Genomic DNA, 16,462 nt, shown 5'->3' with positions numbered 1-16,462 from the left:
AAATCTGCTTAAAAAGCCACATGCATATTTTATACAGTGGAATTTCATTTCTCTTGTGATATTGCATCTCTAACAAAAACTGTGCCAATGTTTCAGCTTCTTCCTGTTTGCCAACTAGGACAGCTTTGTGCTAAGCAACCTCACTCCATAATAAACTAAACAAAGGCTTCCTCATTTATATTGATGCAGGTGCATAAGATCCAAGTCTCATGGTACCAAATCATGCACACAAACGATCTGAAATGACGACCACTTGCAGTAAGACACTAACCTGCTTTATCTCTAACACCGACTCAGGCAGTGGCAACCTGCAGAACACAGCACACTTTCACTCTTATTTATGTGTTGCTGTGACAGTGAACCTCTAGCTACTGTATCATATCACCAGTATAACCAGCATCTTTGAGTGGAGCAACTTTGGGAGTGTTGTTGCTGGTACTGTACAGATGCTTAGATACGCACAGGTGCATGGATTAGAAACTATGAAATGTGCATATCACTAATTGTTATTTCTATATATCCATACAAAAATTGAGCGTAGCGTTAGTTCAGACAGGCCATAAAGTCAAACTCAGCTCATAAACCCAGCCTACATCAGCTGATAGCAGCTGATCTTAAAGCCAGCCCACATCAGCTGACGACTCAGCTGATTCCCTTCTATACATTCAATTGGCAAACTTCATACAGGGCACTTTTTGAAGTTGCCTTACTCTGTTTACCATTACTGCTCCCTCAGCAAGCTGCCATGCAACCCGCCTCCACCCCAGCTCTTCCTTTACATGCTACACCTGACTCAATCAATGTCATTTCTGTTGTCATTGTTGCTGGCTCTGTTCTGTCCCAGGGGTCTTTGCTGCCGCTCTAGGCTTTCCATGTAAGTACATCGAGCAGGGAGGTCCCAGGACTGATACACACTGCCAAATATAACTTACTGCAGATGGAAATAATGGTTTACTTTAACTAAAGTGGTTGTGACTGAAACATTGTTCTGACTTATGCACAAAAAAGGACTGCAATCATTCATTTACATGTCTTGTACATATAATTTGAATGTCACTTTTGAATAAGAACATTGAAAATGAAGTTTTGTTTGAAACAATAGTAAATAAGTAAAGAAATAGTACACATTTCAAATGGTGCATGTATTTTATTTCACTTCAAATGAAGCAAATGTCACAGTAACCACACATAATAACAGATTTTCCTTGTGAGGTGCAAAAGTGCAAAATGCTTTGTGGTATGACTCAGTTTGTATTTTCAGCCATCGCCCAGTAAAGTACACCAGCTCTAGCACTGTGAAAAAGAATAGCTTCTCTGTTGCAAGTAAACTACTACAGCATAAAACAACCTTAATAGACCCGTAGTTAACCTTGATTTCTCAGGAGTCTGTGCCAAATGTCACCAGGCTGCAGTGAATCACAGATTCCAAAATGGAGGATTATTTTCTCAGCGGTGCGGAAATGATGCATAATTCATTCGCCTCTCATTGTAGAAACTGAACAACAGGAAGGTCATCAATGCTTTTAGTAGAGCAGCCAGACTCGTTTATGGGAAACATATTCTGAGCTCACATTATTCATTTTTTTCTTCTGCATGTCTGTCCGTGTGTTTGCAGCCACATAAAAATCCCAACATTCTTCCCCACTTCTGATTTTGACCGAGGTGAGCAGAGGAGGTCCTCTGAGGATCACCTGCTGGCTGCCAAAAAACGTGTTGTGGATACAAAAGTCCTGTCTGCTCCATCTAAACACGAGGAGGGGAACCACAGGCTGGATGAACGAGATTAAAACTCCATATAAACACAGAAGCACAGACCGAGCAGCCTCTTTGTTCATCTGAAGCTTCACGTCAACACGTGAGTTGCAAAAAAATGAAGACAAAACTGATTTTATCGCCTCCACAAGGCTGCGACTACTTTATCAGATGCATAGAGCTGGGGCTGTTTTGATGCCTAGTTTTGGTTGCTGAGCGTCAATGAACATTATCCATATCCCCATATCCATCAGTAAGCCAGTGAAGAGCAGCAATAATGACAATAACAGCAGTATGAGTCAGTAAAAGGGCAGCTGCATCCACAGTGCCCCTTGGTCTCATTAATACTGACTGGACTGAAATAGAAAGTAAGTCTGGGAATGTTGTGTATAAAGAGCCCGCAAGCAACCACACATGTAATTGTTTCCCTGTCAATCAAAGACATTCATAAATAAACCTGTGAGAACAATACGCCCATGGTGCATACTAAAAGTCTGACCAACAATGAGGCTCTCCCATCCTCCACAGCTCAAACTGGCAACCCTACATTATTCCTTTATTTGTTTTTCTGCGAATACTTTTATCATTCTCTCTCCTTTCCCGTCCTTTTTGAAGTCTGTTAATCATAATTATTTGTTGTTTTCCTTTCTTTTTGTTCAGATGTTAATGCTAAGGAGATAATTGGCAGGGGATTGTTGTGAAAGCACTAACAAAGCCGGTGGTGAATGAGTGTCCTGGGGGCCCGGGACTCCTGCAGAGCTCTACAGACCTTTGAAGGCCCCCACTCTTCGTTATTGCCAGCTAATTGGTGGTTAGAATGTGGAATACCTGCAAATAAAAGAAAAAAATAAAACTGGTGACATCTATTTAAATTCATCTTGGGTTTGAAGACTACAAATTGACATGGAGGTAACCTGGCAGTGGGGGTCGAATGAAAGACACAAACTAACTGCATCATGGGAAATGATGGATCCAGAGTTTTTAGAGCTTAGCCCATACATGGGACTAAGAGTCATGTTAGCTCTATCACTCTATTACTTTCCCAGCATCACTTTTGATCATTGGTCTTTTAAAATCTTGTAAATTCCCCATCCTTATTTAGTTGCATAACAAAACATGCTCAATTTAGTTTTTTAATGGTTTCTTATGGACAAAATCAGTTAATTTACTATTAGCTGTTTGTATTATTGCCGAAACAACAATTGACTGCAAATATATTTCCAACTTTAATTACCAGGTAATAGTTTAAGTTATTTATCAAGCAAAAGTGCTACAGTACCATGTTCCAGTTTCTCAAATGTGAGGATTTGCTGTTTCCTCCTTTTATATCACTGTGAATTGAACATATTTGGATTTTGAACTGTTGGATTTGCAAAATAAGCAACTGGAAGATTTCCCTTGAGGAAACAGGAAATTTTACAGTTTTTTTGTGCCATTTTAGAGAGAAAATGAAAACATGAATGAACTCAAAATGAGGTATAGCCTACTTTCATTGAAATGAGGCTTATTGACTATTATTTCTAAAAATATGTGTAAAACCTGTGGTAATAAGTTGGAATGAAGTTGGCTAAACAAAGAATTGGGTGATAATTTATACCTTATGCTTTATAAATAGTCAAACCAAACTGGGTCAATTTTGACCAGGGAGGATAAAAGTTTGAGTTATGTCAGTTTTATTCATGAATGACAAATTCACACCCAGACAAATTCATATTGAAAGAAGTAAAAGTTGAAAACAATCGTTGCAGCCCTACATGTGTACACCTTTGATGAAACATAGTTTTGCATATCAGCATACATCTCTTTAAACGCATCCCAATAATAAACTACAACTCCCAAAAGCCATTGCTTCAAATAGCTATCGATGATTGGTTGCAGCTCAGCTAAGCTTCACCATCCAGGTCTGTGTTTGGCTGTCTTCTCCTATCAATCACGCGTAGAAAATCTCAACCAATCAGCTGTAGAGTGTCTGTCTGGAGGGCGGGGTTACTACGCTCCCCTCCTCACAGCAGGCTAGTTTCCTGCTTGTTGCTAACAAACCTGCCGTCTGCAACTTCGCTCGGCCACCATTCACTTATGCATTGACTCTTCTTGGCTGCAGGCTCGGTTCCAGTGTGTGAGGATGGAGCCGTGTGGACGCTGAGTGCAGCTGGACGCTCGGCTCCGTGCTGGCTGCATGGTGCTCCGTGTCTCTGCCTGCTGCTTTCTGACGCTCGGGGTTGCAGTCTGGCCTCCAGCCGCGGCTGCGAATTCACTTCATTTGTCAGCGTCGCCTTGCTCCCAAAGTCATGTTTATTTTATAAAGATGGCGGTGAGGGGGACACTGTGAACTAAATGACTGTCAGAAACATCGCCTCCATTTGTAATATGGTGAGTAATTCGCTGGCTATCTGTGTTGCTATCGATCTGCCTGCAGCCACTGTGTTGAACCTGGTGTGTAATGATGTACATGGGTGAGTCGCCCCCCCCCGCGCTAACACACACACACACACACTCACGGTGCAGGATGCAGGCTCTTTATAAACCAGGATGCACAGTAAATCTGACTATGAGATGTCCTACTTTAACAGGCCTGCATCACACATCTTGATATCTATCATATGTATCGTGGACCGTTGCACACTGATGCCTCCCATCAGCGTTGACATTGTGTTCTGCAGCATGACGAGACGACACAGTATGCACTTTGTGTGTCTGTCACCGATGACTGACAGGTGAATGAAGCCGCTGACAGCTTGTTGGGATTGCATAATGTGGTGCTCCACAGGGTCGGTTACATCCTGGTAGCAGAGAGCAGGGATCTGCACTAATCTGTGTTTACATTGTGTTGAGGGGCAGTGAAGAGTGGGGAAGAACAGACTGAAACGGCTCTGCTTAATGCCATTGGCCTTCTTATGTAGACTGGGTACTGATACAGTACTGTGGAGCCAAACCATTAAAGGGAAACTTCAGTATTCAGTAATTTCAGTCCCACTTTTTTGTGTTTAAGCAATTAAAGAGGACAAGAATTTTTCAAATTGGTCCATTAAAGCCAATAGCCAGCAGCCATGGAACGTGCTGCAATGTAATCCAATGGGGCAATGGAGCCGCACCAATGTAGGTCCTCTAAAAGTGGTTGTTTTGTCGCTGGCAGACTCAGATTGTTACTATAAGTGTCCGACAACATTGTAGAAAGGACCACACAGAGAAATAAAAAGTTTCTCTTTTCTTTCACTTGATCTGGTCTGTTTGTTATTGTGTCTCGCTCAAGAAGAAGTCTTGGTCTGAACTCTTGTGAGAGTTGAGTTGTTGTCGAGATTATCTAAATATTCAGCCATGACTCTAAAAAAACTTGGAAGATAACACCAACAAAACAACACCAGCACTCCTCTCTCCAACTCTTTTATTGGACATACATTGACGGAGCACTGTTGCCCCAAAGTATTACATTGTAGCTCGTTTTGCTGCAGCTTGCTTAAACACTCTCACTCAATACTGGACCTATTTTCAAAAGTTGTCACCATAAGTCACAAAAGATGGGAATAGGGTCCAGGTTAAAACATTTCAAAGTTTTCCTTTAAGTTCTTTGTAAACCAGGAAGAATATTTTAAATTGCATTCTGAAAACAACAGCCAACCGGGGAAGGTTACGGAGGACTGGAATTATGTGGTCTGAACTTTTTGTCCTGGACAGAAATCGTGCAGCTAAGTTCTGGATGAGTTGTAATTGACAAATTGTTTTGTTTGGAAGACCCATAAACAGAATCTTACTAGTCCAGCCTGCTCATGACATAAGTTACGCATGTGTTTGTTAATAGTTTTACAGACGTATCGGTGAAGACTGGTTGCTGTTTGGTTACATGATATCTCAACGGTTATGAGTCACACCTGTACCTGAAAGGCTGTGTGACATCTGATATGCTGGTGAACAGCAAGCTTCTCCAGTCTGCAGTAGAACTGAGCGCTATGCTTGATATCACGGCATTAGTAAGAATATTTCTCTCGTATTAATATAGCCTATTACTACATGGAAAAAGGATGAATGCAAAATGACTTAACTCTCACTTTGTGCTAAACCTTCAGTTATTCATTTTGTTAGTTTTCAGCTGAAACATACCTGCAGGCACATAAGCTGCTGTGTGCATGTTTCCCTGGGAGACAGGAGGAGAGATTAAACCTACTACTTCTCCATTAAAAAATTCCAGATACTAATAAATCTGCAAATATATTTCATTCCAGAAGTTTGGCTGTGGGACACAGGATGTTTCCTACTTCACTTAAGAATCAGTTCTCAGTGTGTGTGCACTGGAAGCTTCACAAATCATGCTCATAGGCCTTAAAATTAGATTTGCTATGAGCTCAGAGAAACTTTCCATTTTCAGCAGATGAATGTGAAAACAAACTCTGCACATGCATCATTCTGCACAGCTAAGCTCAAACATCCAACTGTAAGAACAAGAAGTGTGAGTGGAGGGGGATTTAAACTTTTGAAGGATGCTATGGCATATTTAGGTCACCGGCACACAGATTGTACCATTTATTATGTGTAATATGTCGGTAAAGGATCTTCAGGCATTTAAAAGCAAGTAGAAAATGAATATAATTTAGATGTAAGGTAAGAATAAAAGTTTCCAGCTGCAGGCGATAATAATAAAAGTGACGACAGTGGGAGTTTCACATTGTCTTGTTGTGCATTGTTTTCAAATGTGATGTCAGATGGATATATTGTGGAAATTATTGTGGACTGTCAGGTGCACTAATGCTACATTTTCACAGAAGTTTTCCAAAAATGTAACCCCAATTTTGTAGAATAAAAGTTTAGGTCTGTAATTGCATTAAGAAAGAACCAGTGTTTGTGTGTGTGTGTACAGTACATGGACTTGTGTCTGCGTATGTACCGCAGCATTTCAGACTGGAAGCGGCACAGTCGGAACAAAGAGGCATTCACTGTCTGGTTTGACGGAGAGAAATGACAGTCATTGAAAGTCAAACTAAATTGTCTTCTGTGTTCGCTCAACAAAGCTGCGGTTCATTTGGAAAAAGCTTTGAGCTCCGACAAGTGAAAAGGCTCTGACATGAGATAAGTGGCCTGTCTCAGCAATCAGGCGTAAAATACTCCTGACTTTTGACGTGGGTGCACCTATTTAGAACATATCCTTTTTCTACTTTGACAGAAAGTGTTTTTTGGGGGGGGGTTTTTAGTTTTTTTTGCCTGGCAGCCAGGGAAGCGAGATGAGCCGTAATATTCTGTGAGAAACCGAGACCTTGAAATTTGGCCAGAAGGAAGGTTTATGAGTTAAACTGTATGAGACAGGCCTCTATTTTTGGTTTAGCCTGCTAGCCCTTTGTTAACTTTTTAAAACTTTCCATATTAATTTGGTTATACACACATAGACAAATTAGCTTTCTTCTTTGCCTTTGCCTTCTAAGCACAAACAAGCAAACTGTGTTATATGACCTGCATAAATGTGATGATAACATTAGTTAAAGGAAGAATAAGTGATTTCTAAGTTTGTAAACACAAAATTGTTGGCCCCTCCTACCAGCTTAACGAACATCCTGCATGCTTTTATAAGCTGGAGGCTACACACTCACTGCCCAAAGGTTGACGCCCAGAAACATCCCGAAAGCAACAAAATAATAAGAAAATACAAGCAGAGCGATGGGTCAGTGCAGATAAATGCAACAATTGAGAGTCTCTACATAGTTTTTTTAATGAAAACCCTACTCATTCAAGGTTTAATGTTGTGCACAATGTTCTCACAAAGCATGTTCTCATGTTTTCCTTCTGTTTTTTTCAGGGCACCAATGCCTCTGCTCTGGAGAAAGACATCGGCCCGGAGCAATTCCCAATCAATGAACACTACTTTGGATTGGTCAATGTAAGCATCAGTAAATCCTCTGGTACACGAACAAAGGTCTTTGCCAAAAAAACACTGGTGTCATTTTTCAAAACAGAGCGCTAGAGTGGGACCCCGATGAGTCACCTGTCCTGTATTGGACAGCTAGTATTGAAAATAACAGGCTGTGTTGTTGTTGTATCTGTTAGCTGATCCAGACGTCACTTGAAATGTATTGTTAACAGAATAAGCCAGCGCTGATAAGTCAATACATTTTGCCAACTATTTGGTAATGGGCACAAAAAGATAAACAGAAAGATAGAGAAGAAAACATGACAAATGGGGGGGGGGGGGGGGACAATTACATAACAATTACATAACAATAATTTATCATTAATTCATGATTGTAAAAATTAACATTAGAAGCGATAACTTCAAATTGACTAATGAAATGTTCTTCTGGCAAGACTGCAAATTAAGAATGTCTTACTATGATGTAATCTCTATTTTACTATGTAAACTTTACTTTTTTTTAAATAACATACACCGATCAGCTATAATATTGAAACCACCTGTCTGATATTGTGAAGGTCCCTCTCATGCCACCAAAACAGCTCTGTCCCATCAATGCATGAACTCCAAAAGACCTCTGAAGGTGTCCTCTGGTATCTGGCACCAAGACATGAGCAGCAGATCCTTTAAGTCCTGTAAGTTGTGAGGAGGAGCCTCCATGGATCGCACTTGTTTTTCCAGCACATCTCACAGATGCTTGATCAAATTGAGATCTGGAGAATTTGGAGACCAAGGCAACACCTTGAACTCTTTGTCCTGTTCCTCACACCATTCCTGACCAAACATGTCTAGAAAAGAAAGAAATCCCTAAAGAAATCAGACCTTCTTCCATTGCTCCATGGTCCAGTTTTGATGCTTTTGGCAGTGGACAGTGGTCAGCATGGGTACTCTGACCAGTCTGCAGTCCCTTACACAGCGAGCTGCAATGCATTGTGTGTTTTTACACCTTACTATCATAGCCAGCATTAACCTTATTAACTATTTGAGCTGCAGTAGCTCTTCGGAGGGATCGGACCAGTCTTTGCCTCCCTTGAGCATCAATGAGACTTGGGCGCCCATGACCCTGTCGCAGGTTCACTGGTTGTCCTTCATTGGACCACTTTGGATAGGTGCTGACCACTGCATACCTGGAATACCCCACAAGACCTGTTGTTTTGGAGACCCAGTCATCTAGCCATCACAATCTGGCCTCTGTCAAAGTTGCTCAGATCCTTATGTTTGCCTATTTTTCCTGCTTCCAAAACATCATCTTCAAGAACTAGTTGCCTAATATATCCCATCTCTTGACAGTTGCTATTTTAACAAGATAGGCAAAGTGAATAACTTTGATTGTCAGTGGTTTTAATGTTTTGGCTGATTGGTGTAATTTTTACTTCCTGTATGTCGCTTTGATGGTGTTAATCTCCTGAGCTGTAAGACCTTGTTCAGAGAGGCCTCACAGATTCTAAATGGAAAACACCATGAGTTCTTGTTGCATGTTTTTATAAAAGAATCATTTCTCTTCTCCCCCCCCCCCCCATCAGTTTGGAAACACATGCTACTGTAACTCAGTGCTGCAGGCACTCTACTTCTGCCGGCCTTTCCGGGAGAACGTGCTGGCCTACAAAGCCCAACAGAAGAAGAAGGAGAACCTGCTCACGTGCCTGGCTGACCTCTTCCACTCCATCGCCACACAGAAGAAGAAAGTGGGCGTCATCCCGCCCAAGAAGTTCATCTCCCGCCTACGGAAGGAGAACGGTGAGAGACCATGCCCGATAATAGTCTGAGGTGTCATATGGCTTATCAGGACACTTCAATGAAAGATATCCATCGTTAATTATTTGTTACACTTCATCTTTTCACATGCATTTAAAACCACAGAGAGCTGATACTTGCAGTTTTGTGTTCTGTATTGGTAGCAGTGATGTCTTTAATGTAGTCCGAATATCGGAGGTGAAGGGCAGGTGCATGTTGGTGGTAAGGTCATTCGGAGAGTAGAGCTGACAGAGAGGCCGACTGTTCTCTGCTGTCCATATTGAGGAAGCTCTTTATGCGAATGAACAATGCGATCTCTGTTGGGGCCGAGCTTTTGGTCAGCTGCCTTCTCTCTTCTGGACGTTTTTTTTTTTTTTTTTCTCCCTCTCCCAACTCTCCACTTCTCAGTTTCACCTTTCACATACAGATCTGTCAAAACAGGAGTGTGTAAGGATGTTTGTAATATCAACAAAGCTTTCTGATTTAATTGGCTTGATCTACAGTAGACCTTTCTCAGGGCAGAAATTCTCCAAATAGATTTTTGATAGCAGGGGAGGGGAATGCACAGGTGTAACCAATCACTGTAATGATGTCTCTGTTTAGGTTGGCATGCCAGTGAGCCAGCAATCATTAATGTTATCAATTACAGCTGCGCTTGTCAGAAAGCGCTCAGTGAAAAAGGTCTATTATTGATTCACATTGAGACTTCTATAATAATATAATAAATTGCTTACTGAGTTTATTATAGGCGCTGTGCAGCAATATGATAAACAGAAATATGAATGTTAGATTGAGTATTAAATGACGAGAATCCAGATTTGGACATCCTAATCAGTTCCCTTCAATGAGTTATCCCCCTTTATCTTCACCCTCCAGATCTGTTTGACAACTACATGCAGCAGGATGCCCACGAATTTCTCAACTACCTGCTGAACACGGTGGCCGACATCCTGCAGGAGGAGAAGAAGCAGGAAAAGCAGAACGGACGCCTCAAGAACAACGGCACCGCTGTCACCACGGAGACCGAGACAGAGAACAAGACGGAGCCCACATGGGTCCACGATATCTTCCAAGGCACACTGACCAATGAGACACGCTGCCTCAACTGTGAAACAGTGCGTGGCCGTATTTGCCTATTGAATACCTCTTGCTTGGGTTGTATATTATATGTTCTGCTTAATGCTGATTACCGTTCAACAATTGTCCTTTCACACATTATCTATACACGCCAGTCCTGGGGTGACCGTGAATAACAGATCCCTCCTGACAAAGAGATGAGCCCTTTTACATAGATGCTGAGAGATGAGACAGAGAAAAAAAAGATGTGGTGAGCAGGCCCGGTGGGCTCTGGCCACCCACTTTACATCAGGGCTGCCAGAGGCTTTGTCCTCAAAATGGTGAGGGCGAGCAGTGGGACGGGTTGCCCCGAACAACCTCTGCAAACACCAAGGCGCCACTCTGTGCCGAGACAAAAGCTGTTCAGTGTAATAAGCATTTCAAAGACTGTGTGTGTGTGTGTGTGTGTGTGTGTGTGTGTGTGTGTGTGTGTGTGTGTGTGTGTGTGTGTGTGTGTGTGTGTGTGTGTGTGTGTGCGCTCTGTAACAGCACTACAGGCTTATCCTCACTGACTCAGGCAAAGGAAATGACGGTTCGATGACATCACTGTCCCTCCCTCTGTTTGTTTGACAGGTGAGCAGCAAAGATGAGGATTTTCTGGATCTCTCTGTGGATGTGGAGCAGAACACATCAATAACACACTGCCTCAGGTAGTATCCATTTATCATACATCCAGTCACACCTTAAAAGGCTCAAAATAGTCATCATACTCTCTTTTGGTTTGAGTGAGATGGAATAACCAAGCCTCTCCTATGGCATGCTGTCTTCTCCAGGGACTTCAGTAACACAGAGACTTTGTGCAGTGAATACAAATACTACTGTGAGGCATGCTGCAGCAAGCAGGAAGCACAGAAACGGTCAGTTAAGCGCTACGCTAAATACCACTGAGACGTGTGCAGAAACGTCATTCCTCTGACTTTGTACGCCTCTCTGCAGGATGCGTGTGAAGAAGCTTCCTATGATCCTGGCGCTACACCTGAAGAGGTTTAAGTACATGGAGCAGCTGCACCGCTACACCAAGCTGTCCTATCGAGTGGTTTTCCCCCTAGAGCTCCGTCTGTTCAACACGTCCGGAGACGCGGTCAACCTGGATCGCATGTATGATCTAGTGGCCGTGGTGGTGCACTGTGGCAGGTACAGTATATAGTAGTCACCATGAGGATGTAAAGATAATATCTAAGTGTCAGGTTTCGAGGTACAACAACAGCTGATCTGACTCTAGATTTGTTGAAGTGCAAAGCAGGTTTAGCCAGGTTTGGTCATCCACACGCACAGGAGCCACTGATTCTCATTGTATCACATCGCTCTATTCTATATAATATTGAAATAACAGTTTGACATAGCATAAAGACTGGAAACAAGTGGAAACATTCAGACTGGCTCTGTCCAGAATTTATATGAATCCACTTGCCAGCACCTGTAAAACTGTCTCGCGTGAAAAAGACAAGTTTTCCGTTTATGTGCTGGACTGTTTCTTCTCGTTCTTGTTCTCGTACACTTCCTGCAGCCTCCGTCGGTTGCCTGGCGCCCTGAAAATACGACAAGATTAATGCAAGAAAGCAAATAAGCGTATTTCTGAAAATGTCAAACTTCCTTTTAAGCTTGCAGATGAAAAACAGCAGCATAAATGACAAGCTCCTTGGCTCGCACTCCGGTATGAAACGACGGAGATCTTGTGTTACTGGACAGAATTACCTGAATACCTGTAACACAGACATGTTTTCACCATCTTGTTTTACTGCAAATTCCTTTGAAGGAATTTAAATGTGATCTAATGATGACACACTTTCTCGTTCAATAGAATGGTATCATGGATCCAAGCTTTTGATAAGTGCTGTATATTTTGGGTTGCATTACATCACAATAATGATAATAGAATTTAAAAAGCACTGATGTAATGTTTTTACTTTACAAGTATGTGAGTTCTGATACTGCAACATGTGAGTAAAAGAAAGTCACTGTCTCTCTCCACAGCGGCCCAAACAGAGGTCATTACATCACCATAGTGAAGAGTCACGGCTTCTGGCTGCTGTTTGATGATGACATAGTGGAGGTGCGTCACTCACATTACTCTCTGCTTGTTTGTTTTGCTCGATGTTCCCTGACTCACCTGTTTGTACATTTAGTATTGTTCGCGCCATTACTCAACCGTGTCTCATTATGTCTTGCAGAAAATTGACGCCCAGGCCATCGAGGAGTTTTATGGTCTTACCTCGGACATCTCTAAGAACTCTGAGTCGGGATACATCCTCTTCTACCAGTCGAGGGAGTGACTGGATCTGGATCAGTGACACAGGAAGAGACTAAACAGGATGAGACCTGTTTGTTTTTGTTTTTTTTTACCTTACAGATCCAGATTCACCTTCACCCCCATCCTCCTCCTCCTTCCTCCATGTCAGACCTCTACTGACGTATGTGCCAATCCTCTACCCCAGCGCCTGCCCCTGGGTTTGCCTGTTCCTCATCTCTCTCTCTCTTTCTCTGTCTCTCTCTCTGTATAATTTGCTTCTCATGTTCTAGTCACCTGCATCTGGACTGCACTTTAAGAGAAAGGCAAAAATGCTCTACAGCATGACAGAAACATAAAAGGAGTGTACATCCACATCAAGCCCTGCTCCCTTTGGTGTAGACTGGTAGGAGAAACCTAGCAGAGGTGATTCCCCACCAGGAACATGACTGGGCGAAGGGTCTGGCTTGTCAAAAATTGTACTATATCATTTATATGTATATACGGTCTACTTCCATTCATGTGTCACCTTCCCCCCTCTCCTTTCATTAGGGCTATTTCCCCCCCCTCATCACTGTTGGGTCCTTTAAAATGTTCATGTCCCTGGTGGATGCATGAGAAGCGAATGAAGTTGGAGACAAACACTGTATAATAGGCACAGATAGATTTCATGCATTTCTAATGGTTTCGAAGCAATATCTTAGCATTAATTAGTGAGAAGTCACAAGCTGAAAACTACCTAAAACGATTAACTCCTGACAGTACGAAGGTCGTCTGTATCCCATAGAGAATCACTCTGAGCTGCTGCCTGTCTAACCAGATATGACCCAGTACTTTAACACTACACACGAAAGGACACTGCTGTTTTTAACATCAGCAGACCTTTCTCTATCAAATCAATCTCCACTCAGATCAGCTGAATCTTTATAATTTTTTATGATATTAAAAAAAAAACCTATTTATTGAACTTAACATATTTATTACTGTTATTTGTAATGCTGACTGCTTGTTAATGAAGGTTTGTGTGTGTAATAAGGCTCATTTCAGAGCTTACTGTCTATGCTCTTATGGTGTATGTAATACACGACTTGATAGGACAGCTATGGCAGGGTTGCAACAAAAAAAAAAATTGGTTTTATCAGTTTGTTGTTCGCATGTTATGTGAAAAGATGAGACAGATTAACATGATGCAAGTGAGACTAAACCCACAACTGCCTAATTTATCGATTTGACATTTTAAAAAAAAAAGAAGAAAATAGGGCAATAACAGGGGGAGTTATTCAATGTGGAATTACCCCATGAGACTTGATATACAGTATATTTAAATGTTAGTAGATGTGTTTCTTAGCAGCTGATCTTTTCCCCCCCAGTGCTGTGTGTTTGTGTACCCATGATCAAAATAATACTCCCCCCTTTTAACACACATAATGCCCACTTACCTGCTGGGATGTTTGCTGCAACGTTCTGTCATCCATCTCTTTTGCAACCTTACATGGCATTGTCTTTTTCTTTTTATTATTACTCCTTTGTTGAACTACAACATTGTTTTTCTTGAGTTGTCTCTTGACTTTGATGACGTGACTTGTGTATTTCATATGTAGGACATTGCTCCCCTAGAGGTAAAATTCATGTTTCAATGTTAATTAATACAATATCCCGTGTAGATGATCTTCTCTTTGGCCTATTCCCCAGGGTTTGTTGCCATGTCCTGTATAGTGAGACATCAAACGCCTTGTTTTCATGTCAATGACATTCCTATTTGCCGCACATCAGAGGATATTACCATTTCAAACGCATCTCATTTTAAATAAGAGGTAGGACTAGGATTAATCTGTTAGTTTAGTGTCTGTGTCTATACAGGAAAGACAGAATTTAAGGTGAAAATAGTGAAACTCGGGATGTTGAATGCACTTGTTTCTGCTGTCTCTTCCATTGAGTGTGTTACTGGATGAAGTCATGAGGAATATGTGCCAAACTGGAGTCGATATTGAACTTGCAACATGTCTTTAACAGAACATTATTTTCTTTGTAAAGATACAACTGTACATATATATTATGTAGAAAACACTTCTGGAAATAGGAAAATATTTTTTTAAAGTGAAGATCTTGAAAATGTAAAAACAACAAAAAAAACACACACACAAAGATTTTAGCTTACCGTTGATCATAAATGAAACCCTGTTAAGAAATACTGTGCTATTTTACAATCACTCGATCACATTATCAATCAGAGAATCATACAGAATCACCATCTGTCATATTATTGCCGTTCTTTGTCGGGTTTAACTGAGCCAGGGTAGGGAGCGGTTGAAGGATTAGTCTTGAGACATTTTAGACCCGTGTGAGAAGAAAGAGACTTTTAATGCGCTGATCTTCCAATAACACTTATGCACTCGCCCTCACTGAGATGCTCAGTCGTTGCACTTGGTCTAATTTATCTTACTGTGATAGTGTTCTACCTAGGAGAGCTCCACCAGGTGGGATCTGATTGAGCTTGTGGGAGGGAAGGAGGAGATGAATTTGACTCTCCATTTGGCTGTAAACTGAAAGTGCACTTTATTAGTGATGAGCTTCAATGCTTTAACATGAAGAACCACAGTCTAAGGCCCGATCCCAATGTCCACGCTCACGGACTATAATGCGTGTTGCTGCTAAGTCTGCAAGGGCTTAGAGCTGTGCCACTGTCAAGGCTTATGAAATTAGTAAGAGAAAAAAAAGACTAAAATGATCCTATAGTGACTCACCATCCACTGAAAAATGAAGTTCCATGGCCTCCACTGTGTCTGAAAACATATCAAATCTCTAGAACCCTGGAGATTTCATAAAATGTTTGCTTCCGAAGTTGTGAGAACCATAAGTGGGTTATAGCATGGTGACGTTAAATTCGGAGTTACCAGGGGATGTCTGGAAACATTTAAATTTAAAAAAAAGAAGATATACATCATGTGGAGCACTTGCAGCCCCTCGTACCACGCCAGACAGGTGACATCAGTTCAGTCCGTGAGCGCTCAGGGCTTAGACCTTGAGGGGGGCATTGGGATTGGGCCTAACACACTCATTTTGAGTTTTGTTTTTTTGTTTTTTTTTCTTCTGTTCAATAAAAATGACTATCGACTAACTTGCTGGAGTGTTTTTTATTTCTCTGCTGCTTCCTGAGTAGAAAGATAATTCATTAAACACAATTGCTTTCTCTCTTTATCAACCAAAAGATGTCCTTCATCCCCTCAGCCATTTCTGCCCTTAATAAATCCTGTTACTGTGATGTTTTTACCATTTCTATTTTGTTATTGTTACATTTATCCAGCTTTGTCTGTGACCGAGCCATGTCATGGGGACTTTCTGTTAGTCTGTGACAGACAAAGATTCTTGATTTTTACTAGGAGGAAATGATTTGTGCGGAGATGTAGGTCAATCAGACAGCAAGTTTGTATTGCCACTGTCAATTCAATCTCACAAGAGAGATAGAAGATGAGACATGAAAATGTTTCTCCAAAGATTGTTTTGTTTTTTTCCTGGGTTGTTTAAAAAGCTGCTTTAATACAGCTGTTCTGTGTGCTTTGCTCAAAATATACAAGCTGATTATTTAGAGTATACTTTATTATGTCAATTTTCCGATATGAAAATAATACATACTCAAAAGCTGCTTAGAACTCGTATGGTATTTCCATCCTTTGATGGAACCAATTTCTATAAAAAACCAAGTATATTACCCAGACAACATTAAGGCTGCACTCATGAGGAGA

At 41.3% G+C, this 16,462-nt stretch overlaps 1 protein-coding gene across 1 annotated transcript; it reads left to right on the top strand.

Moving 5' to 3' along the window:
* The first annotated feature begins 3,800 nt into the window (after nt 1–3,800).
* usp46 (ubiquitin specific peptidase 46) lies at nt 3,801–15,910 on the top strand. Its single transcript, XM_062423910.1, has 9 exons — nt 3,801–4,122; nt 7,532–7,612; nt 9,166–9,379; nt 10,253–10,491; nt 11,066–11,142; nt 11,266–11,349; nt 11,429–11,626; nt 12,467–12,545; nt 12,664–15,910. The coding sequence occupies exons 1-9, from the start codon at nt 4,087–4,089 to the stop codon at nt 12,763–12,765; spliced, it is 1,110 nt and encodes a 369-aa protein (XP_062279894.1). The 5' UTR covers nt 3,801–4,086; the 3' UTR covers nt 12,766–15,910.
* The last annotated feature ends 552 nt before the right edge of the window (nt 15,911–16,462 follow it).

Source organism: Scomber scombrus, chromosome 8, assembly GCF_963691925.1.
Source record: "Scomber scombrus chromosome 8, fScoSco1.1, whole genome shotgun sequence".
Classification (NCBI taxonomy): domain Eukaryota; kingdom Metazoa; phylum Chordata; class Actinopteri; order Scombriformes; family Scombridae; genus Scomber; species Scomber scombrus.
The sequence above is the reverse complement of the archived record's forward strand: the minus strand, read 5'-3'. Positions and strand labels throughout refer to the sequence as shown.

Coding starts and splice junctions, on each gene's coding strand:
- usp46 (XM_062423910.1), top strand. CDS start 4,087: ATGACTGTCAGAAACATCGCCTCCATTTGTAATATG. Junction 4,123..7,531: donor TCGCCTCCATTTGTAATATG/GTGAGTAATTCG, acceptor TGTTTTTTTCAG/GGCACCAATGCCTCTGCTCT. Junction 12,546..12,663: donor TTGATGATGACATAGTGGAG/GTGCGTCACTCA, acceptor TATGTCTTGCAG/AAAATTGACGCCCAGGCCAT.